We start from the raw sequence: 27,753 nt of genomic DNA on the forward strand, positions 1-27,753 counted from the left end.
TTAAACATTTTTATTTTTTTATATTTATACTACAAAACATTTCAAAACCAAAAATACAAGCACACGTGTCCTCAGTAAGCTGAACACATAAAAATTTGAATGGTGTTGAAAGGTGTAAGCGTTTAAGAGATGAATCGCGCCAAAGTTTTGAGGATACTGACTAGTATAGAAACAAACAAATAAATAAAGAAATAAATAATGAAGATAACATACGTGTGCTCGCCTTCCAGGCGAGCCCACAATTACCAAGCAAACCATTAGCTTGGTTTTTCTGTATGTGAATGAGGCATTAGGATGACCCAAGGGACATACTGTACGTGCCAGAGTGTATGCCTCTATGAGATTCCCTATAGGCTTTTTGAGTCAATCGCCAACACTGTAGGCGGCCATTTTCAATTTTGTCAATAATTCACTTCCTGTTTGAGATTTTTTGGGGGCACCCCTTCTAGGATGTTTTAGGATGACCCCAGGGACGTGTGCCAAATTGTATGCCTTTTGGAGTAGATTTACAGTACAATTTTGAAGTATTTGTACTATGCTTCAGTATTTCCACTACTTTTACTTCTACTCCACTACATCTCAGATCCAAATATTGTACTTTTACTCCACTACATTTATTTGAAAACTTTAGTTACTAGTTACTTTGCAGATCTAAATGATTATATTATAAAACATACACAAACCACTTTAGCCTTATTTTATTGCCTTGGCTATTTGAAAATAGCCGATCTACAAGCTCACACCACGTCAATCGGCTTTTTTCAAACATTTTGTACTTTTACTTTTGGTACTTTTAGTACATTTTCATGCCGATACTTTCATACTTTTACTCAAGTACATTTTAAATATCCTGGACTTTTACTTGTAAGAGTCTTTCTACATTGCAGTATTGAAACTTTCTCTTAAGTTTAAGATGTGAGTACTTTTTACACCCCTGCGTTCAGTTCCTGAGCTTCGTGTAAAAGACGGCTGCAACGCACAGGTCAACGAGGCACACGAATCTCCGGGGAGGTGATGGTGTGCTGGTGCGTCAAGAAGTCGCAACAGCAGCAGGTGCTGACCTTGCACAGCCGGGTGATGCAGTGCAGGTAGTAGGTGGAGACGGTCTGGCTCTGCTGCTCCATGAAGCGGAAGGCCGGGAAGGAGAGGCGGGCGCTCTGGCTGAAGCCGTTCTGGATCACGGTGGCGCCGCGGGGAATGATCAGGTTGGAGCTGGAGCTGCTGGGCAGCGGCGAGACGGAGGCGTAGCAGCGGTCCAGCAGCACGTTGTACTGACCCGTCAGGTCGGTGGCCTTCACCTCCACGTAGATCCTGGTGCTTTTTTTTATTATTATTATTTTATTAGACAAAAATGGAGAACAGTACAAGTAGGCCTATAGTCAATACAATATAGAAATGTAGTACAGTACAAGTACAGTTAAACACCCTGCCTTAAAGGAACATTCCAAATAAGACCTTTTACGTATTTTTTACGTTGGAAGTCCTCTACATTTAATTCATGGACATAACAAATAGCAAGCAAAGAAAACATTCAATAATGGGGAAACGGGGGGGTAGTGATAACTACCTCCTTCTCTGGCCTCCTGAAAGGTGCGTTTTCAGGGCAGCTTTGAAGGATGCCAGCAAGCTACATGTTTTAAGGGAGGTAGTCAAGGAATTCCACAACTGGGTGGCAGTGTTGTAGAACGGGTCTTCAACAGGGGGTCCTCAGAGTTACTACAGGGGGTCCACAAAATCTTTGTGATAGAACCTTTTTTTTCACCTTTTTTATATTAACCACTTGAACCCCTATAGCGTCCATATTCAGAGACCTTAAGCCAGAAATAGCAGATCTACAAGCTCACAACGCCTCGTGCTGCGAGGCGTTGTGAGCTTGTGGATCGGCTATTAGATCGAGCTTGTAGATGGCTATTTTCGGCTAAGAGGTTTGGTGTAGAGGGTAAAAAGAGCAGACTAAGTACAGAGTGAAAGGTCAAGTTTTTTTTAAGTATTGACGGTTCAAGTGGTTAAAGGACAATTTGTTTTTTTTACAACAAGGGTTCATATTTTAGATTGTAATTAGAGAACAGAAAAGATGAGTGTTAAAATGTTTTCATTTACTGCTTTCTATTGTTTTAGCGATTTTAGTATTTTGATTTCAGTGGGTGGGGGCAAGCGTAAATATGTCTTTTTAGACACAATAAGTCGGCAATTTCTTTTTGCGGTGCATCTTGGGAATGGGCTTATTGTATCTAAAAATACATATTTAGCCACTTGCATGCATTCCCCCAACCTAGGGGCATGCATGCAAATCAAAAATCGTTAAAATCACTTACACAATAGAAAGAAGTAAATGAGAACATTTTAACACTCATCTTTTCTTTTCTTTAATGACTATCTAAAATATGAACCCTTGTTGTAAAAAAACAAAATTGTCCTTTAAAGATCTGATAACACAAATTGACATGAATCAAAAATACACTGATGATTGTGCTGTCAAAAGATGAAACTACATGGAATCTATTAACAGATTGTGGGGGTCCCTGCTTCATCTCTCTCTCAACTTAGGGGTCCTGAAAACGTTGAAGACCCCTGCTGTAGAAGGAGAATTTACCTCAGCTCGATGCCATCCTGTGGCATCACCAGGGGCCTCTCGTACTGCTCGTCGCTGAACAGCTTCAGATGCAGGGTGCTGACGAAGCTGCCGTTCTTGTCCGTCAGCGCGATAGACGAGGCCGACACGTCGATCTGGGTGTTGTTGATCCGGTCCTCTGAGGGGTAAGCGCAGGAGTAGTAGTACTTCAGCTCTGCATTCCCCGTGGTGGGATCAGAGGCTTGCACGACGCCGCTTACGTTGACGGCAGCGCTGGTGGTCCTGAAGACGCTGCCACAGGCGTGGGTGGTGTTCAAGGGGAAGCTGAAACGCACCACGGGTGGAAATACGCGTGTATCCAGGGTTCCCCTGCAGGCAGGGTCCGAGACGTTGTTCAGGATCAACAGTGTCACGTTGTAGCCGGCGTAGTAGATGCCGCAGGCTTGGATTTCCAGACTGATGGAGTTGTTGCCGCATGCCACCTCGATGTCAGTGCTTTTTGGAGGCCTCCATGAGTCATGTCCTCCGGAATGTACAGTATAGTTTTCTGGAGGCTGCGTGATTCCCGGATTAACTCCGGAACTTCTCTTTCCCGGATGGTGAGGATGCGGGGTGAAACCATTACATAAACGGTAAATATTGCTATTAGTCAAAGTAAAATCATCCGGTAGATTACTATGACTGCTGGGTATAGTATAGTTACTATGACTGTTACCTATGACGGCAGCGACGATTAAAAAAAAGTGTAAATTCATCTTGGCTCTATAAGCAGTGTGGACATTCTTTATTTAGGAATAGCTCTGGATAGCTTGTGTTAGTCGGCTCTGATGGCAAAGGCAGGTTGATGCTGGTTGATGGGTGTTCAGGAGTCTTTTATGGTCATGTCTCTTTCACTGCGATTGGCTCAAAACAAGGTTGAAGCTTCCAGCTAAATGTTAAACAATTGCATTGTGTTATAAGGAGAAGGGTGCCAGCGTTGCCAGCGTGTCAGCGTGTTACTCTCTGGGCAACAACCTGACCTCCGAAGCATATTGTCTTCAGAAACTGTGATATCTATGACCTGAGTCACAGACAGGCTGAGACATCGTGAAGTAATTTAACATGAAGTACAGTATCCCATATCTGCCTAAAGTATGCCTAAAGAGCCCATTCAAATCCTCCGGAATAGAGAACATTCATAAATGACGCAATAAGGATCTATATTATATAGTCATTATATAATTATAAATTATATAATAGTTCTTGCATTCGCTTTGGCTTTTTCCATTTCCCATGCGTTCAGCACTAGAGAAGAGAAGAGAAGACAGATTAAATTTAAACTATTTGGAAATTCAATTGTGTTTGGCATTAGGAAATGGTAGAATAAGGTATTATGCAGTCAATTACTTGGACGCAATTCTAACCTCAGTGTCTTCACCCATGTGTCACTTTAGATTTGAACCACTTTAACCACTATGTTATGCTTTAACTATTAAAAAATTGCAGATATACAAGCTCACAGCGCGGCACCGAGTGTTGTGCTGTGAGCTTGCACATCTGCTATTTCTGAAAAATCATGAACATTTGTGCAAGTCTTTGAATATTTTCCAATCGATTCTATAAATGTCTCTAAATCCTCCTTCTAACTCGGTGGTTCTCAAACCTTTTCATGTCAAGGACCCCCAGAATTACATTTATCCCCCAGAATTACATGTATTTGGCCGCGGACCCCCATCTCAAAACATGTTGTCCCCCCAAATGTTCACTTTTAAAAAGATACATTCAAAGATCTTTCAAAAATAGCAGATCTACAAGCAACGCGAGGCGTTGTGAGCAAGTAGCTCACATCGTCTATTTTCACAATAGAACCGTGTTATACAAAATGTAATTCCTCAGCTCTTAGTGCTTGTCAGGATTATGATTATTTTATGATTAGTTTGGGGGTCGCAGCCTGAAAAGGTTGAGAACCACTGACAGCTCTAGGGCTTTAAGTCCACTATAGTCTCACCCTCTACACAAAACCTCTTTGCCAACCTTAAAGCTCACAAAACGTTGTGTTGTGAGCTTGTAGATCAGCTATTTTAGCAGAATGTAATTTATGTGGTTCAAGGCAATTGGCCAATCACACGATTTCACTCGACTTTGTATTCATACAGAATGCAAAACACACAGTTTGTCATAATTATAGCTTCATTTTAAATCCCAGACTTTTACTTGTAACAGAGACATGTATGCAATGATAGGGATATGTTATTGTTATACAGATAGTTTAATATGTTGATGTTTTTTGTCATAGATAGATGATGTTGTTAGATTGTGATTGGTCAGTGTTCTCCCATTACTTATTGAGGTATCCATAAAGTGAAATGTCCTCGTGCCAAATACAGTACATTGTGCAAAAGGAGAATAGCACAAGTGAAGTGATTTACAAAGTAGTGCATTGCATGATAGAGGGCGCCAGATCCCTTTTAGTCACACCCTACCACTACTTCCTGTTCATCCACAGAGCGAGAGCACTGATTCTAGTTGTTTTCTCCATTAGATTTCTTTTCACTTTTTTCAGCTTTTATTACTTGGGATGGTAAAAAGATGAGGCAGACAAATAAAATGTATTTTGGCAAGTAATAAAAGTTGAAAAAAGTGAAAAGAAAGCACTTTAATCTAATGAATAAAATGCACAACTTTTTGCAAAAGGAGAATAGATGGAGTCCACAGAAGTCATTATATTTATGTAACTTTTAGTAATTACAAAACAAGGGGATTAATTAGCTAGTTCAGACTTCTGTCTCCCTATTATAGGGATGATCAAATGGCTGAACCTGTGGGAAGCGTTACAACAATGGCAAAGGGCCAGTTTATAAAATGAATCATATTTGATAACTTCTGTGTTTAATTTACAACTTAAATTGACAATATTAACAACCAACACTGTTATTTGGAAAATAAAATAAACTTAGTGGTTAATATATTTATATGTTTTGTCATAGATAATGTTGTCACCATTTTTTTTGTAGAAGGTTGCATAGAGCATGTCTGGGGGGAGGAGGGAGGGGTGGAGCACAGTATGCTAGATTGTGATTGGTGGAGAGATGGTTCTATTGTTGTCTTTGGCCAATCATTCAGAGCAGTCAGTGTTTTCACCCCAGACTCTCTAGTATAAGAAGAGTTGGTCTGTGTCATTTCTCCACAAGTCTTCCAGGATATCAATAATTTCTGATCAGTCATAGTATGTGTCATAGTATTTATTTAATTTATTTATTTATTTGTTTATACAAAGCACAATATTTATTTATTACAATGCACAAAATGAGATATGATGGAAGCCATTGTGATTTTTTGTTGTGAAGATGATGATAGGTTGAAACGTGTTGAGGTTGTCCTTTAACAACTTGCAAAACCATGTTCCAAGTTTCCAATCCAGTGTCACATCATTCTGGCTTCCCTGTCCTACCAGAGGTGAATGTAAAAAGAAGGCTGGCTAAGCAAAAACATCACCGCTGTGATCAGTGTGGAAAACACTTCCCCAGCATCTCCTTAATAAAAAGTCACCAGAAAATTCACACTGGAGAAAAACCCTATGGATGTGATCAGTGTGGACAGCACTTCTCTCAAATGTCCAACCTTAAAAGACACCAGAAAATCTACACTGGGAGAAACCCTTCCATTGTTAGTTGTGTGGAAAAGCTTTCAGTCAATCAAAAAGTCTAAAACGTCATGAGCGCACTCATATGAAAGATACATCTGAATGATGTGTGTGAACAGTAGGGCAGCAGCTTACCTAGATTGGGTAAGAATAATTAGCACATCAACATAAAGTGTAGCATGTACAATACCTTCCCTATTATACACATATTTATTTAAAGTTATACCATGTAACTTTTTTTATAAAAGAAATCTTAAAATTGTCCTAACTGTTAAATCGCTAAAGTTTTAGAACCCCCACTCCGTTATTTTCAGCTTCTAAAGCCTTCTCTTTATATGTTTTCTATGATCCCTACCGGGGTCCGGTTTTCGCGGAAAGATTGCGTCATCTGCATCATCTGTATACGTTGGCCAATCACATCGCGAATCATACACACATGATACACTAACGGCCAATCACAGGCGTATCTGCAGTATCTTCAGGAAATAGCTTTGTTTACACTGGTCTAGAAGTCTAGCATGTAGCTCCCCAACCGCTGCTCGTAGAGGGACACGGGAGACCTCTATGGATGCGTCTCGGCGAGGCGGACGCGGTGGTCTGAAGGACCGGTCCACGGCGAAAAACGGCCGAAAAAAGCAGACGCGACCGCGGTTTGCTATACTGCTACAGACCACTAGTTGAGCAACTTACACAGTATAGCTAATTAAGTTTGCCTGCTATGCAATGGCAAAACACTTATTGTAATCCTCCATACTTAAAGGGGCACTCCACCACTTTTCAACCTATCTTCATATAATAGGTCCTCATTAATGTTCATGATAAAATATCAAAAAAAAATTCTACTCAATTTGGGTCTCATAGGAGAGCTGTGGGTGGGTCAAATCCTTCCTACCGGTGACATCATCAATGGGAAATGCAAGCTAATAGAAACTGCAGGCTTTCTATTCCTGAAAATATTATTAATTATTATTACCCATATTAATTATTATTAATTATTACTAACCGGTAGGAAGGATTTGACAGCTCTCCTATGAGACCCAGACTGAATAGAAACAAATCGTGCTATTTTATTATGAACATTAGTGAGGACCTATTATATGAAGACAGGTTGAAAAGTGGTGAACTACTCTTTTAAGTAAGTCGTAATTTTGGCACAAATTTTGGCACGCAATAACTGCCGCACGATTTACGCCACCCCCACAATATATACATCAAAATGTGCGGCTCCCCCAATATCTCCCCCAACAGCAAACGGTGAGGTGAACCAAACCCTGTCCTCCAGCAGAAAACTTAGACAAGCTGGTGGATAAAATGGAACACCTCAAAAGACAGTCTTTACCCTGCAGCCTGATGGCCCGTTATCCCACCTTCAGCTCAAGAAGCTTTGCTTTTAGCAGTGGTGTAAAGTAACTAAGTAGATCTACAGTATACAATTATGAGATATTTCTACTGTACTTCAGTATTTCCAATTTCCAATACTTTTACTTCTACTCCACTACATCTCAGATTCAAATATTGTACTTTTACTCCACAACATTTATTTGAAAACTTTAGTTACTAGTTACTTTGCAGATATAAATCTATAAGCTCACAATTGTGAGCTTGTAGATCGGCTTCTTTCAAACATTTTGTACTTTTGCTTTTGGTAATTTTAGGACATTTTGATGCCGATACTTTCGTACTTTTACTCAAGTACATTTTAAATTCCAGACTTTTACTTGTAACAGAGTCTTTCTACATTGCAGTATTGAACGTTTTTCTTAAGTTTAAGATGTGAGTACTTTTTACACCCCTGCGTTCAGTTCAGCTTCAGCTTCATGTAAAGATGGCTGCAATGCACATGCAGGGGAACGACGCACACGAATCTCCGGGGAGGTGATGGTGACACCGGCACACCGGCACCGGCACCGGACCTCGCACAGCCGGGTGATGCAGTGCAGGTAGTAGGTGGAGACGGCCTGGTTACACTGCTCCACGAAGCGGAAGGCCGGGAAGGAGAAGCGGGCGCTCTGGCTGGTGCCATTCTGGATCACGGTGGTCAGCTGGTCATGGGCGTCGCTGGGAATGATCAGGTTGGAGAAGCTGGAGTCGCTGGGAAGCGGCGAGGCGGAGGCGTAGCAGCGGTCCAGCAGCACGTTGTACTGGCCCGTCAGGTCTTTGCAGGCCCTGGCCCTCACCTCCACGGAGATCCTGGTGCTTTTTTTAAATTATTTTATTAGACAAAAATGGAGAACAGTACAAGTATAGTCAATACAATATAGAAATGTAGTACAGTACAAGTACAGTTAAACACCCTGCCTAAAAGGAACATTCCAAATAAGACCATTTACAGTCTTTTTTTACGTTGGAAGTCCTCTGTATTTAATTCATGGACAACAAATAGCAAGCAAAGAAAACATTCAATAATATTGCAATTATAAAAACACTGTATGTACAGGATAGGGAAACAAGGGGGTGGGGCTAAGTTAAGGGGGGGGGATCACTTCTGGCCTGTCTATGGGAGAATTGATAACTACCTCTTTCTCTGGCCTCCTGAAAGGTGAGTTTTCAGGGCAGTTTTGAAGGATGCCAGCAAGCTACATGTTTTAAGGGAGGTAGTCAAGGAATTCCACACCTGGGTGGCAGTGTTGTAGAACGGGTCTTCAACAGGGGGTCCAGGACCCCTAGAGGGTCCTCAGAGTTACATCAGGGGGTCCACCAACTCTTTGTGTGATAGAACCTTTTTTTTTCAACTCTTTTTATATTAACCACTTGAACCCCCTACCTGCACAGCCTTTGTGATCTACTGGTAGATCACGATCTACCTTTTGGTCACCCCTGCCCTATAGCGTCCATATTCAGAGACCTTAAGCCAAAAATAGCCGATCTACAAGCGCACAACAGCGTTGTGAGCTTGTACATCGGCTATTAGGTCGAGCTTGTAGATCGGCTATTTTCGGCTAAGAGCTTTGGTGTAGAGGGGAAAAAGAGCAGACTAAGTACAGAGTGAAAGGTCAAATTTTTTAAGTATTGACGGTTCAAGTGTTTTTTTTTAAACAAGGGTTCATATTTTAGATTGTAATTAGAGAACAGAAAAGATGAGTGTTAAAATGTTTTCATGTACTGCTTTCTATTGTTTTAGCGATTTTATTATTTTGATTTCAGTGGGTGGGGGCAAGCGTCTTTTTAGACGCAATAAGTCGGCAATTTCTTTTTGCGGTGCATCTTGGGCTTATTGCGTCTAAAAATACATATTTAGCCACTTGCATGCATGTCCCCAACCTAGGGGCATGCATGCAAATCAAAAATCGTTAAAATCACTTAAACAATAGAAAGAAGTAAATGAAAACATTTTAACACTCATCTTTTCTTTTCTCTAATGACTATCTAAAATATGAACCCTTGTTGTAAAAAAAACAAAGTTGTCCTTTAAAGAGATGAAAACACAAATTGACATGAATCCAAAATACACTGATGATTGTGCTGTCAAAAGATGAAACTACATGGAATCTATGAACAGGTTGTTGGGGTCCCTGCTTCATCTCTCTCTTAACTTAGTGGTCCTGAAAACATTGAAGACCCCTGCTGTAGAAGGAGAATTTACCTCAGCTCGATGCCGTCCTGTGGCATCTGCTCGTTGCATGTCATCGCATCTACAGTAAGTTAATCACCTTGCCTAGGCTTGGTAGGCAAAATGTGGTCGTTAAAGTCCCATCAGGACAAGGACCTATGACGGTACCTATGACGGCAGCAACTATTAAAAAAAAGTGAAAATTCATCTTGGCTCTATAAGCAGTGGTCCGCTCCGGTGTCTGGAATCTCTGGATAGCTTGTGTTAGTCGGCTCTGCTGGCAAACGCAGGTTGATGCTGGTTGATGGGTGTTCAGGAGTCTATTATAGTTCTCTCTTTCACTGCGATTGGCTCAAAACAAGGTCGAAGCACCCAGCTATATGTTACACAATGGCATTGTGTTATAAGGGGAAGGGTGCCAGCGTGCCAGCGTGGAATACCCTCTGGGGGTATTTCTGAATAGGGGTGTTTCTAAGTAGGGGTGTTTCTTAATAGAGGGCTGCCCCCCTGGGCAACAACCTGAAATCCGAAGCATATTGTCTACAGAAACTGGAACAAAATACACATATATATGACCCGGATCACAGACAGGCTGAGAGCTTGTGAAGTAATTTAACATGAAGTACAGTAACCCATATCTGCCTAAAGAATGCCTAAAGAGCCCATTCAAATACTCCAGAATAGAGAACATTATGTAATAACCTTCTGTATAGTGGACATTGACCCAAAAACATTAATTATATAATGACTATATAATATATATAGTCATTATATAATTATAATTATATATTCTATTATATAATAGTTCTTGCATTTGCTTTGTTTTTTTCCATTTCCCATGCGTTCATCAACACTAGAGAAGAGAAGACAGATTAAATCTAAACTATTTGGAAATTCAACGGTGTTTGGCATTAGGAAATGGTTATGACATCACTGTACAGAGAGTTTAGAATAAGGTATTATGCAGTCAATTACTTGGACGCAAATCTAACCTCAGTGTCATCACCCATTTGGACTCTGTGTCACTTTGAATTTGAACCACTTTAACCATTATGTTATGCTTTAAATATTATTTCAGAAAAGTCGTGAATAGGGGTGTAACGATACATTTTAACAACGATACGATACGCATCACGATACATGGTTAACGATACGATACATGGATGATATTGGTTCATTAATGGCGATACGATACGATTCGATTCAATGATTTAAAATCGATATGGTAACTATTTATCAAAGACATGAAATCTCTGTAAAACGTGTACAAAATTATGGAAGTAAACGCAGAGATTATCTAGCAAATACATGGACATAACATTTCAACACGTGGACATGAACACAGAGATTTCACACATTTATCGATAGACCAAGAGTAGCTATATGGAATGGAAAGGTAATTAGACCCCTCTTTTTCATTTTCCCTCTTAAAATTGCCAAATACAAGGCACAAATACTTAGTTTCCATACAATCAATTATTTGCATTGCAAACCGATTCGATACCGGTTACCACATTTTAAAACGATACGATACGACACAAAGCCAAAACGGTACGATATTTTGCTTTTGCAAACACTATAGTAGATCATTAGTGGCCAAGGCCACGAAGTGGCAAAAGGCCACTCATTGATATTGGACTTCATCATTATTATTCCGCCACTTTTTCTCTAGCGGCTAGACCGTGCAGTCGCTTTTTACAAAACTCGGCAGTATGGCAGAGGACTATGCCAAACGGCTAAAACACGAAGCTCGCAACAATCGGCCAAAGGGTGGCGCTGTAGGAAGCCTTTGAAAAATGCCAACTTTGAACTGGTGTAGCTCATGCCCTGTTTCAGGTACAGCAATGAAACCTGTATACACTTATGCGTCTCCTCATGCCGAACAACTTTTACGCTCTGACTTTTGACCTTTGACCTTTACTTCTCCCACAATTTTGAATTATATGAAAAACAGTCAAAATCTATCTCCTCCTGGGATTTTCGCGTAACGTGCGCAAAACCTTTTTTTACATGAACTTTGGACCAACACGGTCATCGCACAGCGGCCGGATTTTCTTTAAAGCGAAACATTATTTTTTAATAATTCACTGTATAATGCAGTTTCATGCAAATTATTCTTCTGCCTCTAAATCATACATGCAAAGTGACACGTTCATGGCATTTGGCAAATATGTAAAGGGTTTGTCCAAATATCACTGAAAGCAATCTTACTCCAATTGGCCAAAGGGGGGCGCTATACGAAGCGTTTGAAAACTCAAACTTTAAAGGGGCATAAGTCATGCCTCGTTTCGTTTGAAGACATGCAACTTGCTTACACGCGTGCCTTGACTCAAGTGGAATACATCTGTGTCTTTGTTAAGTAAGCTCCGCCCTTAGATTTTCCGCCATTTTGAGCAGTTTGTAAAACACTTAAACCCGCTTTTATTCCTGAACTTTCGCGTCACGTGCACGGAACTTTTTTTACATGAACTTTGGACCAATATCTAAAGATCTTTCAGATCGGATTTTTTAAAAATTGAAACATGCTTTTTTAATAATTCTATCAACATTGCAAGTTTTATGCAAATTATTCTTCTGCTTCTAAAACAAACATTTAAAGTAATATTTTCTCACTGTGCAGAGCTGTGCATAGCTCACCTGGTAAGGCCTTTGTCTATCATTCCAGAAGTCCCCTGTTCAAGCCTTACCTCATGCATTTAAAATACATTTTACAACATTTTGCCGTGAAAACCCTGGTACTGCAACTGAACATGGCAACCTGACCAAACATGGCAACCTTCTTAAGCAAGGGTATAAATAGTGGTTGAGTTGAGGCCACTCCCCCCCTCTCAGATTGTTTGGAAGCCGCATGGTGCTGGTGGTTGCTGCTACTCACTGCTACATTATGCAGCAGCTGCAGGTCTGTACACTGTTCATTATTCCAACAACTATTCCAATTTCTAACAGTTTCATTCATTATACTTACCCATACTATAATTTGGCTTTTAGATTTACCTCACCTGAACATACCTACCTGATCCACTCGATACACTGGCTGTGTATGATGGAGGAACAATGTGACTTGGTAAGCTGACCATGTGCTTTTGGAATGTAATGCTTGTATGTTAGCTGCAACGTTGATTATTGAATTGATGTATTTTGAGTTTAATGCCAATGCCTAGTTGGGCAGATTAATGGAATTATTTTGTTTCAAGCCTGTAGTGCAGCAGATTATTTGAATTCGTTGTTTTTCTATTCATTTGGCCTTTTTCTTTGATCCAGGCCAGGTTTATTGCCTAGAACTGAATCTGAAAGATGGCGAGCCTGCAGAAAGACTGACACAATCCTGTCTGACCTATGGGTAGGAAAAAGCAGCCGCAGTGACACTCATTCCTAGTTTGATTTGATTTTGAAATAATGACTTTGAGTTTCTTTATAAAGTAATGATGTTTGAGTGCATTCATTTATTCATTTATTGTTTCAAACCATGCAGGGGAAGCTCAGCCTCACACCTGAAGCCCATCTGACAATCAACTGACAATCAGTACCAGCTCCCAGATTGCTTCATTGAAGCCAAAGAAAGGCAGTGTAAGTGGGTTCATTATTCTGAACTGTGTGGAATGGGCAGATTGAACACCTCTTCTCTAACTTGAGGCTCAACTGTAATTATTCTGAAGCTCACCTCATTTCTCTCTCCCTCCCCCACCTAGGCTGGCTGGGTTCCAACACCCCCCAATTGGAATCCATAGTCTGCTCTGCCCACAGGACAGCAGCCCCATGTGAGCCCCTAAAGTTCCAAGTTTTGACCCCCAGCCGCCTTCCCCTCAACGCTTTTCAATAAAACAATTTAAGTTTAGTTAAGTCTGACTCTGCTAGCCACTTACAGAAAATAATGCTGCTATAATATTTTGCAATTGCAAATCCTTTGTGTAAATAAACTGAAATTCATACTATTGCATGACTATTTCTTTATCATGTTTCACAAGCATCTGGGTCTACAATGCCAGTGGTGTAAAAGTAACTGAGTACATTTACTCAAATACTATCCTTAGTATAATTTTGAGGTATTTTATACTTCACTTGTATAGTCTTACTTCTAGGCTACTCCAGTAAATGCTAATGCGTTGCATTGCATTGTGAGCTTGTAGATCTGCTATTTTCAAAAAATTTCAAGTTGATGCCAATACCTTTGTACTTTTATTCAGTATTTATCTCTATATATTCATGTTATTCCTGGCACCGCCCCTTTTATCCTGTTCATATCCTGAAAGAGGCGGAGGCTGAAAAGGCTGTCCTGAAAAACAGCATTTGATTTCCTGTTGTCCTTGCATTAAAGTGTCAGTAGTTGGCGTTCTGGGCTCTGAATGTACCTAGGTTGCCATGTCTGCTTATAATAAGCAATTTGTGTCTCGTTAGGATTTTTATTTATCCAGCCCCCACCATGCAGTTTTGTACAGTGAAACCCAAAATTCAAAAATGGCAAAAATAAACTTTGCCAAAAATCTAAAAATAGAGAACTCGGGAACAAAAGGCAAAACTCAAGAAAAAGGCAAAAATAACAAACACTGCACTAGGCTATGGGGCCCTTGCAACTCTCACTGAGATTTGTTCATCTCGCTCTGCTGAGCATAACAAGAGTTGCCCTGGTTTGCAGCCTCCCTTTAAAGGAGTGGATCCTACCACTAACCTGGAAACCAATTACCTTGAAATGGCTGATATAGCAGCTTAGAGTCTCTCTCTCTGAATACATTACCCTTTCAATAAATGTGAAAGTGTTTTACACTACATATTCAGGCTTGGAATTCATGTACAGAGCTGTTAGAAAACCTTTGCTCAATGTCTTTGTCTAACACCCCCCCTCCTCCACAGTATTGGCAACCTCCACCCCTATTTAAGTGGAGTGGTACAGCCCTGTTCTGTTTGACTTGCACTGTCACGACCTGGCCCGTAGGCAATGACAAATTGAGGAGGACACATGGTAGGGGTATAAATAATAATAATTTATTAACTAAAAGGGTTAACTCATATTTACAAGAGTATGAGGTGTGTAAGTCAGTAATCAGTAGTGTCAGCAATGCATGTATGTGTGGTAAGTATGATGTGGGGTGTTGTAAAGAGTATAAACTCAAAGGAACTGAACAAACAAAGGGTGCTGTCGTCTGGGGAGGGAGAAAGAGACTGGCTTTCCATTCAGTCTTTTATGGGGAGCCAGGGAGCACTGGCCAGGTGCTCCCAATGCACCTAATCATCAGGCTCCATTGGCCGACACCCATAGGCTCTGTGGAAGAAGCACAAATACAGGGATCCACCATACATAGGGCTACACAGGCCCTACAGGCCAGGCCAAGGGGCCGTGACATGCACATTCAACAGAGGAGTGCCAGTGACTGCAGATGATGTGTGTGTGCGTGCGTGCGTGCGTGTGTGCAATGTCTTTAAGCAGATTGCATCTATAGGGCACGGGCTGCCCCGTGACAAAGTGGTTCCCAAATCTTACAGTCTTTTGCATACATGTTGTGTAGAGGCCAATTTGTGCTTTTACCTATAACCACCGATTAGTGTAAAACTTTGTATGCACACCTCCCAGAGGCCAAGGAAAAACCTGTGCCCTGCATTTTTCACATCTGCCATTTATAGCGCAACCAGAAGGCAGACTTACAGTATGTAAAACACATTCTTCGATATTACTCCTTCAGATTTTATCCGAAAATCACAAGAATCAGTACACAGTATCGCTACAGTGATGTAATCATGACGGATTTGTCCGATATCATATTCTATCTAATTGGCTAACATTGAATTCCAAGGTTTGCAGGATTGCTCCTTTTTGAACAAATTGTCTCAAACGCAGCCTGCTATGTGTGTGAGATTTTGCACACACATTCCCACTAGGCCAAGGAACAGATGCCACCCTTCTCACATTGGCCTGTTATAGAGTCACCAGTAGGCCAAAAAAAACACCTGACCTGTTCGGAAGAACACTGCTTCTAGTTTCTCTTTGATGTCTTCTTTGCTTTCCCTTGATGCTTTTGCCTTGGCCACTTTATCGCTGCTTGCAGCTATATTTGCTAATTAAAATCGATTTTTCGTTGTGAGCTTGTAGATCTGCTATGTTTGCCTTAAAGGACAACTCTGCCCTAAATCACTCCTAGGCTCATTTTCCTACTTATATTGATCCATAAAGACTGTCCATGGGGTCTATTAGGCACAAATGCTCCTGTTGTCCATTTTCCCCAGCAGAACCCAGCAGCTCTCATAGCATAGAGTGGAGCATATAAGCCTATCGCTTTTACACTATTTGGTGTGGTCAAAAGTGATTTCTTTTTTCATGAATGTGTTACTAGTTGTCATTACAAACACATCCATGCCTTGTTTGCTCCACACAAGCCACCACAATCTCATAAATCATGTTTTTGGGTGAGCATTCGGCACAACTGCCAATCAAAGTGACTGTACTGGCCAATCACAGGGCATCTTTTCCGGGACTTGGTAAAGCACATAAAAGCATAACATCTGTTTAGCAGAGTGTGATGGCTTTTATGGGACAACGATGGCATGGATGTGTTTGTAATGACAACTACTAACACATTCATGAAAAATAAAATCACTTTTGACCACAACAAATAGTGTAAACGTGATAGGCTTATAGGCTCCACTCTATGCTATGAGAGCTGCGGGTTCTGCTGGGGGAACTGGACAACAGGAGCATTTGTGCCTAATAGACCCCATGGACAGTAATTATGGATCAATATAAGTAGGAAAATGAGCCTAGAAGTGATTTAGGGCGGAGTTGTCCTTTAAGGTCTCCGAATATGGACGCTATAGGGGTTCAGGAGGCCAGAGAAGGAGGTAGTTATCACTTCTCCCATACATAGACAGGCACCCCCCCCCCCCTTATTTCTCCTATCCTGTTTTTATAATTGCAATATTATTGAATGTTTTCTTTGCTTGCTATTTGTTGTCCATGAATTAAATACAGAGGACTTCCAACGTAAAAAATGTTCCTTTTAGGCAGGGTGTTTAACTTTATCGTTACATCCCTAATCGTGAACATTTGTGCAGGTCTTTGAATATTTTCCACTCGATTCTATAAATGTCTTCTAAATCCTACTTCTATCTCAGTGGTGACATGTATTTGGCCGCGGACCCCCATCTCAAAACATGATGTTCCAGCCCCCCCCCCCCCCCCCCCCCCCAAGAAGCAGATATTTGAGTTGCAAATGTTCACTTTTGTTTAGTTACTGTACATTTTGTTTTATTATGGCAATAACATTCAGAGCTTCTGCTAACCCTAAGCCTGGTACGCGTGCAAAAAAAATGTGCGCGCGCACAAGGGCCTCTTTATTTCCCGTTGCCCAGGGGCCTCATGTCATATAAATCCGGGCCTGTCTACAAGCAACGTGAGGCGTAGTGAGCATGTAGATTGGCTATTTTCACAATAGAACCGTGTTATACAAAATGTAATTCCTCAACTCTTATTGCTCGTCAGGATTATGATTATTTTATGATTATTTTGGGGTCCACTATAGTCTCACCCTCTGCACAAAACCTCTTTGCCGATCTTAAAGCTCACAAAACGTTGTGTTGTGAGCTTGTAGATCAGCTATTTTAGCAGAATGTAATTCATGTGGTTCAAGGCAATTGGCCAACTACACAATTTCACTCGTCTTTGTATTCATACAGAAGGCAAAACACACTGTTTATCATATAGCTTAATTTTAAATCCCAGACTTTTACTTGTAACAGAGTTGTTCTACATTGCAGTATTGAAACGTATATTCATACATGTATGCAATGATAGGGATATGTTATTGTTATACAGATAGTTTAATATATTGATATTTTTGTCATAGATAATGTTGTTAGATTTTGATTGGTCAGTGTTCTCCCATTACTTTTTGAGGTATCCATAAAGTGAAATGTCCTTGTGCCAAATACATTGTAAATAACTTCACTTGTGCTATTGATGGAGTCCACAGAGGTTATTCTATTTATGTAACTTTTAGTAATAACAAAACAAATGGATTAATTAGCCAGATCAGACTTCTGTCTCCCTATTATAGGAATGATCAAATGGCTGAACCTGTGGGAAGCATTACAAAAATGTCAAAGGACCAGTTGATAAAATAAATGATATTTGATAACTTCTGTGTTTAATTTACAACTTAAATTGTCAATATTAACAACCGACACTGTTATTTGGAAAATAAAATAAACATAGTGGTTAATATATGTATATGTTTTGTCATAGATAATGTTGTTACCATTTTTTTTTAGCATAACTGGGGGGAGGAGGGAGGGGTGGAGCACAGTATGCTAGATTGTGATTGGTGGAGAGATGGTTCTATTGTTGTCTTGGGCCAATCATTCATAGCAGTCAGTGTTTTCACCCCAGACTCTCTAGTATAAGAAGAGTTGGTCTGTGTCATTTCTCCACAAGTCTTCCAGGATATCAATCATTTCTGATCAGATCTGACTGTGGACTCCAGACTTCAGGATAAGATGACCTCTCTCAACCTCAACTCTGCTGAACAGGAGGAAAACAAAGACCTTGGTATGTTACTTACTCTACTTCCCTTTACCCTGTTGATTTTCCTCAATATTCATTTGATCTAAATTGCACACGCTTTGTTTCATTGTAATTTGACCTGTAGCTTTGCTGTAGCTATTTCTTCTGTCTGACCTACCACTAATTCTGTCTGACCTACCACTTAAAGGTGTATTCAGTCATAATGAAAGTGGCCGGGGGTCATCTTGTCCCTTACTGGCCTTACAGCGTGGAAATGTTTAGTTTTTTTATAGATTTTTTACACCATTATAATGTTCTTGTTTTGATCATTAGACCCAATTACTGAATATCGGTAGGCCTACTTCTCCAGCTTCAGGATATGTATGATACTGATTTACTAAGAGACGGTGGCAGTTCAGTAGTTTACAATCTATAGGCATTTAGCAGACGTTCTTAATTCAGAGCGACTGTGTTTCTCCAAACCTTTATTTTGACCATCATAACTAAACATCATAACATAACTACGGCCATACTCTACCCTGATTGGTCGAGGACTGGCTGGCCACCTCTGAAAACCAAATCTAGCTATGCCTGTAACACGGGCCATGGTGGAAGTCCTTACATGGTCAGCACACATTCTAGTGAGGAGAATGAGTGGAAAATGTACCAATTATATTTTTATTTTAATGAAATACAATCACTGAATACCTTTACTACATATACTGCATTTTAGGGCATGCAGTGTTAAGGTAAGTCATAGTTTGGTACACCATTTTAGATGATTATATGTGTCATAGTATTTATTTGTTTGTTTATTTATTTATCTATTCATTTACACAAAGCACAATATTTATTTATTGGGTATACAATGCACAATATGAGATATAATGGAAGCCATTGTGATTTTTGTTGTGAACTATCTATGGCTGGAGTTGCTGGGGAGCGGCGAGACGGAGGCGTAGCAGCGGTCCAGCAGCACGTTGTACTGGGCCGTCAGGTTGGTGGCCTTCACCTCCACGTAGATCCTAGTGCTTTTTTTTATTATTTTATTGGATGAAAAATGGAGAACAGTACAAGTATAGTCAATACAATATAGAAATGTAGTACAGTACAAGTACAGTTAAACACCCTGCCTAAAAGGAACATTCCAAATAAGACCTTCTACCACTTTTTGTGGTCACATGTTCAGATTGGATTCTGGATTCTGATTGGCTTAAAACAGTGGTAAATCAGTCAACAACCTTGAGTTGGCTCATCCCCACCCACTGTTGTGTTGCAGTTGTAACATTCCCAAGTTACAATTTTTCTTTCATTTATATGGTAAAAGTGGTAGAAAAGCAATTTACCATTCGAGGGTCGTGGCTTGTTGGCTGATTTACCACTGTTTCAGGGTTTAGTGGGTTGGCTTAACAAAATTATCGAAACGAAGCGGATAAAAGCGCCAAACTTTTTTTGAGGCTTCTTTAGGACCTAACGATGGATTTTATCCTCGGATACCAAACTTTATTTTGAAGTTTACCCATAGCATTATCCATATCAAGTTGGGCTCCCATCGACTTTCTATACAGAGGAAAATACCCAGAAAGAAAATCTGCTTTAAGTAGGATGCGAGGGGTCTAACTAGGGGTTTGTCATGATTCTGAATCCATTGCAAGCATTTGTTTTGCACAAAGAACTTTCATTGGGCTAGAAATGGCCCCACAAAACGATGGTTTAGTGATTTTCACAGTTTTTTGGGTGTTTTTGGGGGCTTGTAGATCGGCTATTAGATTGAGCTTGTAGATCGGCTATATTCAGCTAAGATCTTTGGTGTAGAGGGAAAAAAGAGCAGACTAAGTACAGAGTGAAAGGTCAAGTTTTTTTAAGTATTGACGGTTCAAGTGGTTAAAGGACAACTTAGTTTTTTTACAACAAGGGTTCATATTTTAGACTGTAATTAGAGAACAGAAAAGATGAGTGTTAAAATGTTTTCATTTACTGCTTTCTATTGTTTTAGCGATTTTAGTATTTTGATTTCAGTGGGTGGGGGCAAGCGTAAATAAGTCTTTTTAGACACAATAAGCCGTCAATTTCTTTTTGCGGTGCATCTTGCGAATGGGCTTATTGTGTCTAAAAATACATATTTAGCCACTTAGTTGCATGCATGCCTCCAACCTGGGGGCATGCATGCAAATCAAAAATCGTTAAAATCACTTAAACAATAGAAAGAGGTAAATGTACCCATTTAACATTTTAACAATCATCTTTTCTTTTCTCTAATGACTATCTAAAATATGAACCCTTGTTGTAAAAAAACAAAGTTGTCCTTTAAAGAGATGAAAACACAAATTGACATGAATCAAAAATACACTGATGATTGTGCTGTCAAAAGATGAAACTACATGGAATCTATTAACAGGTTGTGGGGGGTCCCTGCTTCATCTTTCTCTCAACTTAGGGGTCCTTCTTGACCTGAATACTCTGAAGACCCCTGCTGTAGAAGGAGAATTTACCTCAGCTCGATGCCGTCCAGTGGCATCACCAGGGGCCTCTCGTACTGCTTGTCGCTGAACAGCTCCAGATGCAGGGTGCCGACGAAGCTGCCGTTCTTGTCCGTCAGCGCGATAGACGAGGCTGACACGTAGATCTGGGTGGTGTTGATCAGGTCCTCTATAGGGGTAGGCGCAGGAGTAGTAGTACTTCAGCTCTGCTTTCTTCGTGGTGGGATCAAAGGCTCGCACGACGCCGCTGACGTTGACGGCAGCGCTGGTGGTCCTGAAGACGCTGCCACAGGCGTGTTTGGTGTTCAAGGGGAAGCTGAAACGCACCACGGGTGGAGATACGGATCTATCCAGGTTTCCCCTGCAGGCGTGGTCCGAGACGTGGTTCAGGATCATCAGTGACACGTTGTAACCGCTGTAGTAGATGGGGCAGGCTTGGATTGCCAGACTGATGCAATTGGTGCCGCATGTCACCTTGATGTCAGGGTATTCTGGAGGCCTCCATTCTCCAATAGCAGAACAATCACGAGACGGTGCACCCCATAAAGGATCAGAATAATGATGATGACATGGAAATCTTACATCACTATGACTGCTACCTATGACGGCAGCGACGATAAAAAAAAAGTGCAAATTCATCTTGGCTCTATAAGCAGTGGTCCGCTCCGGTGTCTGGAATCTCTGGATAGCTTGTGTTAGTCGGCTCTGATGGCAAAGGCAGGTTGATGCTGGTTGATGGGTGTTCAGGAGTCTTTTATAGTTCTGTCTCTTACACTGCGATTGGCTCAAAACAAGGTCGAAGCTTCCAGCTATATGTTAAACAATTGCATTGTGTTATAAGGAGAAGGGTGCCAGCGTTGCCAGCGTGTCAGCGTGTTACGCTCTGGGCAACAACCTGACCTCCGAAGCATATTGTCTTCAGAAACTGTGATATCTATGACCTGAGTCACAGACAGGCTGAGACATCGTGAAGTAATTTAACATGAAGTACAGTATCCCATATCTGCCTAAAGTATGCCTAAAGAGCCCATTCAAATCCTCCGGAATAGAGAACATTCATAAATGACGCAATAAGGATCTATATTAGTCATTATATAATTATAAATTATATAATAGTTCTTGCATTCGCTTTGGCTTTTTCCATTTCCCATGCGTTCAACACTAGAGGAGAGAAGACAGATTAAATCTAAACCAAATTCAATTGTGTTTGGCATTAGGAAATGGTAGAATAAGGTATTATGCAGTCAATTACTTTGACGCAATTCTAACCTCAGTGTCTTCACCCATGTGTCACTTTAGATTTGAACCACTTTAACCATTATTTTATGCTTTAACTATTAAAAAATAGCAGATATACAAGCTCACAGCGCGGCACAGAGTGCCGTGCTGTGAGCTTGTAGATCTACTATTTCGGAAAAATCGTGAACATTTGTGCAAGTCTTGAATATTTCCACTCGATTCTATGTCTTCTAAATCCTCCTTCTAACTCAGTGGTTCTCAAACCTTTTCATGTCAAGGACCCCCAGAATTACATGTATTTGGCCGCGGACCCCCATCTCAAAACATGTTGTTCCAGGGGACCCCCCCCCCCCCCCCCCCACCCTCCAGAAGCAAATATTTGAGTTGCAAATGTAGATCTACCAGCAACGCGAGGTGTTTTGAGCGTGTAGATTGTCTATTTTCACAATAGAACCGTGTTATACAAAATGTAATTCCTCTGAGCTCGTAGATCAGCTATTTTAGCAGAATGTAATTTTCGCCCAAGGGGTTCATGTGGTTAAGGCAATTGGCCAAGTCTTTCTACATTGTAGTATTGAAACATATATTCATACATGTATTCAATGATAGGGATATGTTATTGTTATACAGATAGTTGGTGCTCCAGAACGGATGCCAAAGTGGTGGCGCCCCCAGTGGAGGACCCCCTACACTGCAGCTCACATAAAATGCCGTAACTCCGGCTAGGAGCGACCGGGACAGCCGGGGCCGTTACCTATTCGTCCGCCTTGGCGGCGCGGAGACCCCACCCCTCATTTCTCACATGGCCCTCTTCTAGCGCCACCATGAGGCCGATTCTTGCAAAACACATTTTTGGACACTACTCCTAAAATTTTTGCCCTAAAATCATGCAAATCGGTACACAGTATGTCTACACTCATCCCATCAACATGAATCTGTCCCATATAGCGCCACCTCCTGGCCGATTTTTAAAAACACATTTTTGGACACTGCTCCTACAGATTTTGCTCTAAAATCACGAAAATCACTACACAGTATGTCTACACTCATGTCATCAACATGGATCAGGAAGATTTTGGAAAAACTAATTTTTGCCCTATTTGTGGAGATAAGTGACCTACGGTCGCTTATCTCCCGATTAGGGAGTCTTACTGGTATATTGATATTCTTGTCATAGATAGATATGGTTGTTAGATTGTGATTGGTCAGTGTTCTCCCATTACTTTTTAAGGTATCCATAAAGTGAAATGTCCTCCTGCCAAATACAGTACAGTGTAAATCACTTCACTTGTGCTATTCTCCTTTTGCACAAAGTAGTGCATTGCATGATAGGGGGCGCCAGATCCCTTTGAGTCACACCCTACCACTACTTCCTGTTCATCCACAGAGCATTGATTCTAGTTGTTTTCTCCATTAGATTTCTTTTCACTTTTTTCAGCTTTTATTACTTGGGATCGTAAAAAGATGAGGCAGACAAATAAAATGTAGTTTGACAAGTAATACAAGTTGGAAAAAAGTGAAAAGAAAGGACTTTAATGGAGAAAATGCACTACTTTGTGCAAAAGGAGAATAGATGGAGTCTGTACAAGTTATTCTATTTATTTAACTTTTAGTATAACAAAACAAGAGGATTAATTAGCTAAATAAGACTTCTGTCTCCCTATTATAGGGATGATAAAATGGCTGAACCTGTGGGAAGCATTACAGAAATGGCAAAGGGCCAGTTGATAAAATGAATGATATCTGATAACTTCTGTGTTTAATTTACAACTTAAATTGTCAATATTAACCACCAATACTGTTATTTGGAAAATAAAATAAACTTAGTGGTTAATATATTTATATGTTTTGTCTTAGATAATGTTGTTACCATTTTTTTGTAGAAGGTTGCATAGAGCATGACTGGGGGAGGGAGGGGTGGAGCACATTATGCTAGATTGTGATTGGTGGAGAGATGGTTCTATTGTTGTCTTTGTTCAATCATTCAGAGCAGTGTTTTCACCCCAGACTCTCTAGTATAAGAAGAGTTGGTCTGTGTCATTTCTCCACAAGTCTTCCAGGATATCAATCATTTCTGATCAGATCTGACTGTTTTTGTATTTTTACTTTTGATACTTAAGAGAGAGAGAGAAAGGCGAAGTGACGGAACACACAGGGTACTCGGGCGCTTTGTGAGCAGTATCTGACGAGTACCGATACCGCAAAATAGGCCGGTATCGGGGCGAGTACCGATACCACGAGTACCGATACCGCATCCCTAATGCTGACAGGCGGTCAGCAGGTGGATTCATGACTGTATATGTATATAGACAATATTTTAGGCCAATAAAAAAATATATATACCAAATAGCATACCTATGCCATAAATGCTAAGTTGGCAGCCGGACTATTTTAGCAGAATGTAAGTTCATGTGGTTAAGGCAATTGGCCAATCACACGGTTTCACTCGTCTTTGTATTCATACAGAATGTCTTATAGCTTCATTTTAACTTGATCACCTGTTTGACGGATTGTTTGATTGTATTTGATTATATTGTTTTTTGTATTGTTTCTTACAGCACTTTGGTCAAGTTTGCCGATTGATTGATTGATTGATTGATTGATTGATTGATTGATTGATTGATTGATTGGAGGACATTTTCATTCCTCTATCACAGGGGTCTTCAACGTTTTCAGGCCGAGGACCCCTGAGATGAAGCGGGGACCCCCTTTACATATTGTATAAATGAATGATGCAGATTTTCATGGATTTCACAGATAGATTCATAGACTTGTTTGACAGCACCGTCATCTTTCAATCTATGTTGGATTCATGTTTTTCATGTTTTATTTTTTATCCGGAGTAGCGGGGCATTGCACAGGGAGAAGGCAGTTTAACTGTATTAACGTGTTTATGTAAACGTGTGCATTGGGTCCCTCCAGAGGCAGAGCTGGGAATTGCACAGGAAGAAGGCGGTTTAAATGTAACATGTGTCAGTTTGTCTCACAAATAATAATCCAATAACAACAGCATCACTGATGAAAATATGAGCGAGAGAGAGAGAGAGAGAGAGAGAGAGAGAGAGAGAGAGAGAGAGAGAGAGAGAGAGAGAGAGAGGTCTGTATCAGGGGGGTCTGGGGGTATCTCTGTTCTCACCCCTCTCTCTCTCTCTCTCTCTCTCTCTCTCTCTCTCTCTCTCTCTCTCTCTCATCATGAGCAGGAGTGTTGTGAATGGCTTGTTATTGGGGGCCCCGCTCAGTGCGAGGCGGTTCCGTGTCTTCGTGGCGGTGGCTCCTGTGCGCTCGGGCCAACAATGTGCACAACAAAAGTCATGTGAGGGATCAAGTAAGCCAGGAGCCTATCTCTCCTGTCGGGTCGCGGGGGTAACAGTTCCAACTGAGACTTCCAGATTTCCTTATCCTGCGCAACTTCCTCCACTCCCTCTGGGAGTATACCGAGGCGTTCCCAGGCCATTCTGGAGATATAATCCTTCCATCTGGTCTTAGGTCTGCCACGGGGTCTCCTCCCAGTGGGACGTGCATCGAGGACCTTCCTAGGAAGGTGCTCGGGGGGCATCCGTACTAGATGCCCGAACCACCTAAGCTGACTCCTTTCCAAGTGAATTTATAGACAAATGGAAATAGTTTGGAGAACGGGTACAGTGGTAAAATGAAACTAGGACCTCCCCTAAGGGCAGGCCTATTCTACAGCATGCAGATTGTGTCACATGAGCGCATACAGGAAGTACATAAAATACATGGAAACACATTGTCATGGTTATAATTGCGTTACACAAGTGCATGCATGAATACTGAACAAATAATAAAACAGGGTTACAGGGTTATACATGTATTATGTGACACACAGTTCAGTTCAGCCCATCTTGTGAGAATATATTCTCAGTGCCCCCTGACCCCAGTCCGTCACGGTAAGGTAGTGTCCCTAGAACAGGGGTTCCCAAACTTTTTTGTCTCAGGGCACCCCATGAATATTCTTTTAATCCGAAGCACCCCTACATTATAATTTTCACTCTCAGCACCTTATATTTATATTATATAGTCTTTGTCTGGTGGAAACCTTGTCCAAAACCGTTCATTTTGTATTTATCATCTATAAAATGTACTAAACTAGTGAAAACAGCAGATCTACAAGCACACAACGGCGTTGTGTGCTTGTAGATCGGCTGTTTTCACTAGTTTTGTGCGACAGTCTTGTATGATGAAGCAGGGCTTTGCTTTACCAAAAGACGTACACATTTGAAACTTGGAGATACGAGGTTTCTGCCCGACAGTGATGATATTTTAGTGATTATGTTGCGAGGAAAACGTTGAGATAATAGCCATTTTGGTTAGAACTGACCGAAAATAACTTTGTACTTGAAGTTTAAAGTGATATTTATTCTAGTGTCCAAATAAATTCCAAATATTATCAAATTATCTCGCGGCACCCCTGGACTGCCGTTACGGCACCCCAGGGTGTCCCGTCACCCACTTTGAAAACCCCTGCCCTAGAAGCCTGTAAGCTCACAGAGAGAGAAAAGCATAACAACGGTGCTGTGAGTAGAGAGATACAGCCTCTCAGCAGAAGGCACAGTGTGGTTGTTTTTTCTTGTGTTGACAACCTTGGCTTCATGTAGCGGGACCCCCTTCACCGAGCGGAACGCACCACGCCAATGGTGGAGGGACAGGTGAGGGCGGGGGGAAAGGTCGTGGAGGCCCTGTCATGGCCGGGTCAGGGCGATGCATCTCCCAGCCAGGGGAGGGCTGTGGGTTAGGTGGTAGCTCCACTGGGAACACCCTTGGGGCCACCCAGTGACGCGGGGGGCCCTAGCAGCATTTGGGGCCCCACTGGAGGCAGGCCCCTTCTTCTTCTTCTTCTTGACGGAAGGATTTGACTGCTGAGGTTTGACAGGCATTTTGAGAACCCTTTTTTATATACATTTTTATTATGATTGTTTGAAAGACAGGACATCAACAAGACATAACAAGACAAACACACCAGACTATCAAGTCAAACACGGGTAATTCACGTATCATATAAAAAATACAAAAGTACAAAACACTAGCAATTCACCAATCATATAAATAGTAAAAAAGTTATCAACCTCTTGGAAAACATGGACATTATGGACTAAACGTCCAGATGCGCCATAATAGGACCCCAATAACTGGAGTAATAACAAAACTGAAGAAATAATAATAACAATGGCAATAGCAATAAAAGTAATAATATTGTTAATAAGAATAGTAATAAGGGTAACTAGAAGAGAAAATTTCTAAGAAATTTTAAGTGTGCCTGCAGCTCGCTAAGTCTGTGCAACCTTGTGTAGCGGTTGGTGTTAGCATTAGCGTTATTTCATTTGACGCAACCCGCGTGTCTGTATGACAAACGGTTCACGAGATCAAGGGTCACTTCCTGTTTGGTGAGGGGCACTTCCTGTTTGGCGAAATAGGCCCCAATTAAGGTCATGGACGATTAATGAATTAAAGCTGCAAGCAGCGATGACCAGGCCCTCGCAGCTCTACCCACGTCACAAGGCCAGCAGCCAATCAGAAACCAAACAGGAAGTCAGCCATTTCGACTAATTAGTGGCGTTTTGGAGCATTTTTGGCCGTTATCACGGGTCGCACTTTAACGACAGTTTTTTGAGAAAAAATTGTTTTGAGAAAAAAAATTTGAGAAAAAAACTTTTTTGAGAAAAAGAAATTTTGAAAAAAAATTGTGAGAAAAAAAAATCTTGAGAAAAAAAAATGTGAGAAAAAAATTTTTTGAGAAAAAAATAATTTTGAGAAAACAATTTTGAGAAAAAAAAATTTTGAGAA

The 27,753-nt window shown here is 40.9% G+C and overlaps 1 protein-coding gene and 1 pseudogene across 2 annotated transcripts; both read right to left on the reverse strand.

Moving 5' to 3' along the window:
• Positions 1-983: 983 nt before the first annotated feature.
• Positions 984-3,602, reverse strand: LOC308308506 (zona pellucida-like domain-containing protein 1; the record flags this gene model as incomplete). Its single annotated transcript, XM_080753920.1, has 3 exons — positions 984-1,317; positions 2,594-3,067; positions 3,592-3,602. The coding sequence occupies 3 exons, from the start codon at positions 3,600-3,602 to the stop codon at positions 984-986; spliced, it is 819 nt and encodes a 272-aa protein (XP_080610046.1).
• A 4,376-nt stretch (positions 3,603-7,978) lies between these two features.
• Positions 7,979-26,846, reverse strand: LOC308308507 (zona pellucida-like domain-containing protein 1; annotated as a pseudogene). The gene is made up of 3 exons: positions 26,780-26,846; positions 20,725-21,218; positions 7,979-8,384 (listed from the first exon to the last, which is right to left on the reverse strand). The product of its transcript is annotated as a zona pellucida-like domain-containing protein 1 (transcript).
• Positions 26,847-27,753: the final 907 nt, after the last annotated feature.

This window comes from Nannobrachium achirus, assembly GCF_963921795.1.
Source record: "Nannobrachium achirus genome assembly, chromosome: 23".
In the NCBI taxonomy this organism is placed as follows: Eukaryota; Metazoa; Chordata; class Actinopteri; order Myctophiformes; family Myctophidae; genus Nannobrachium; species Nannobrachium achirus.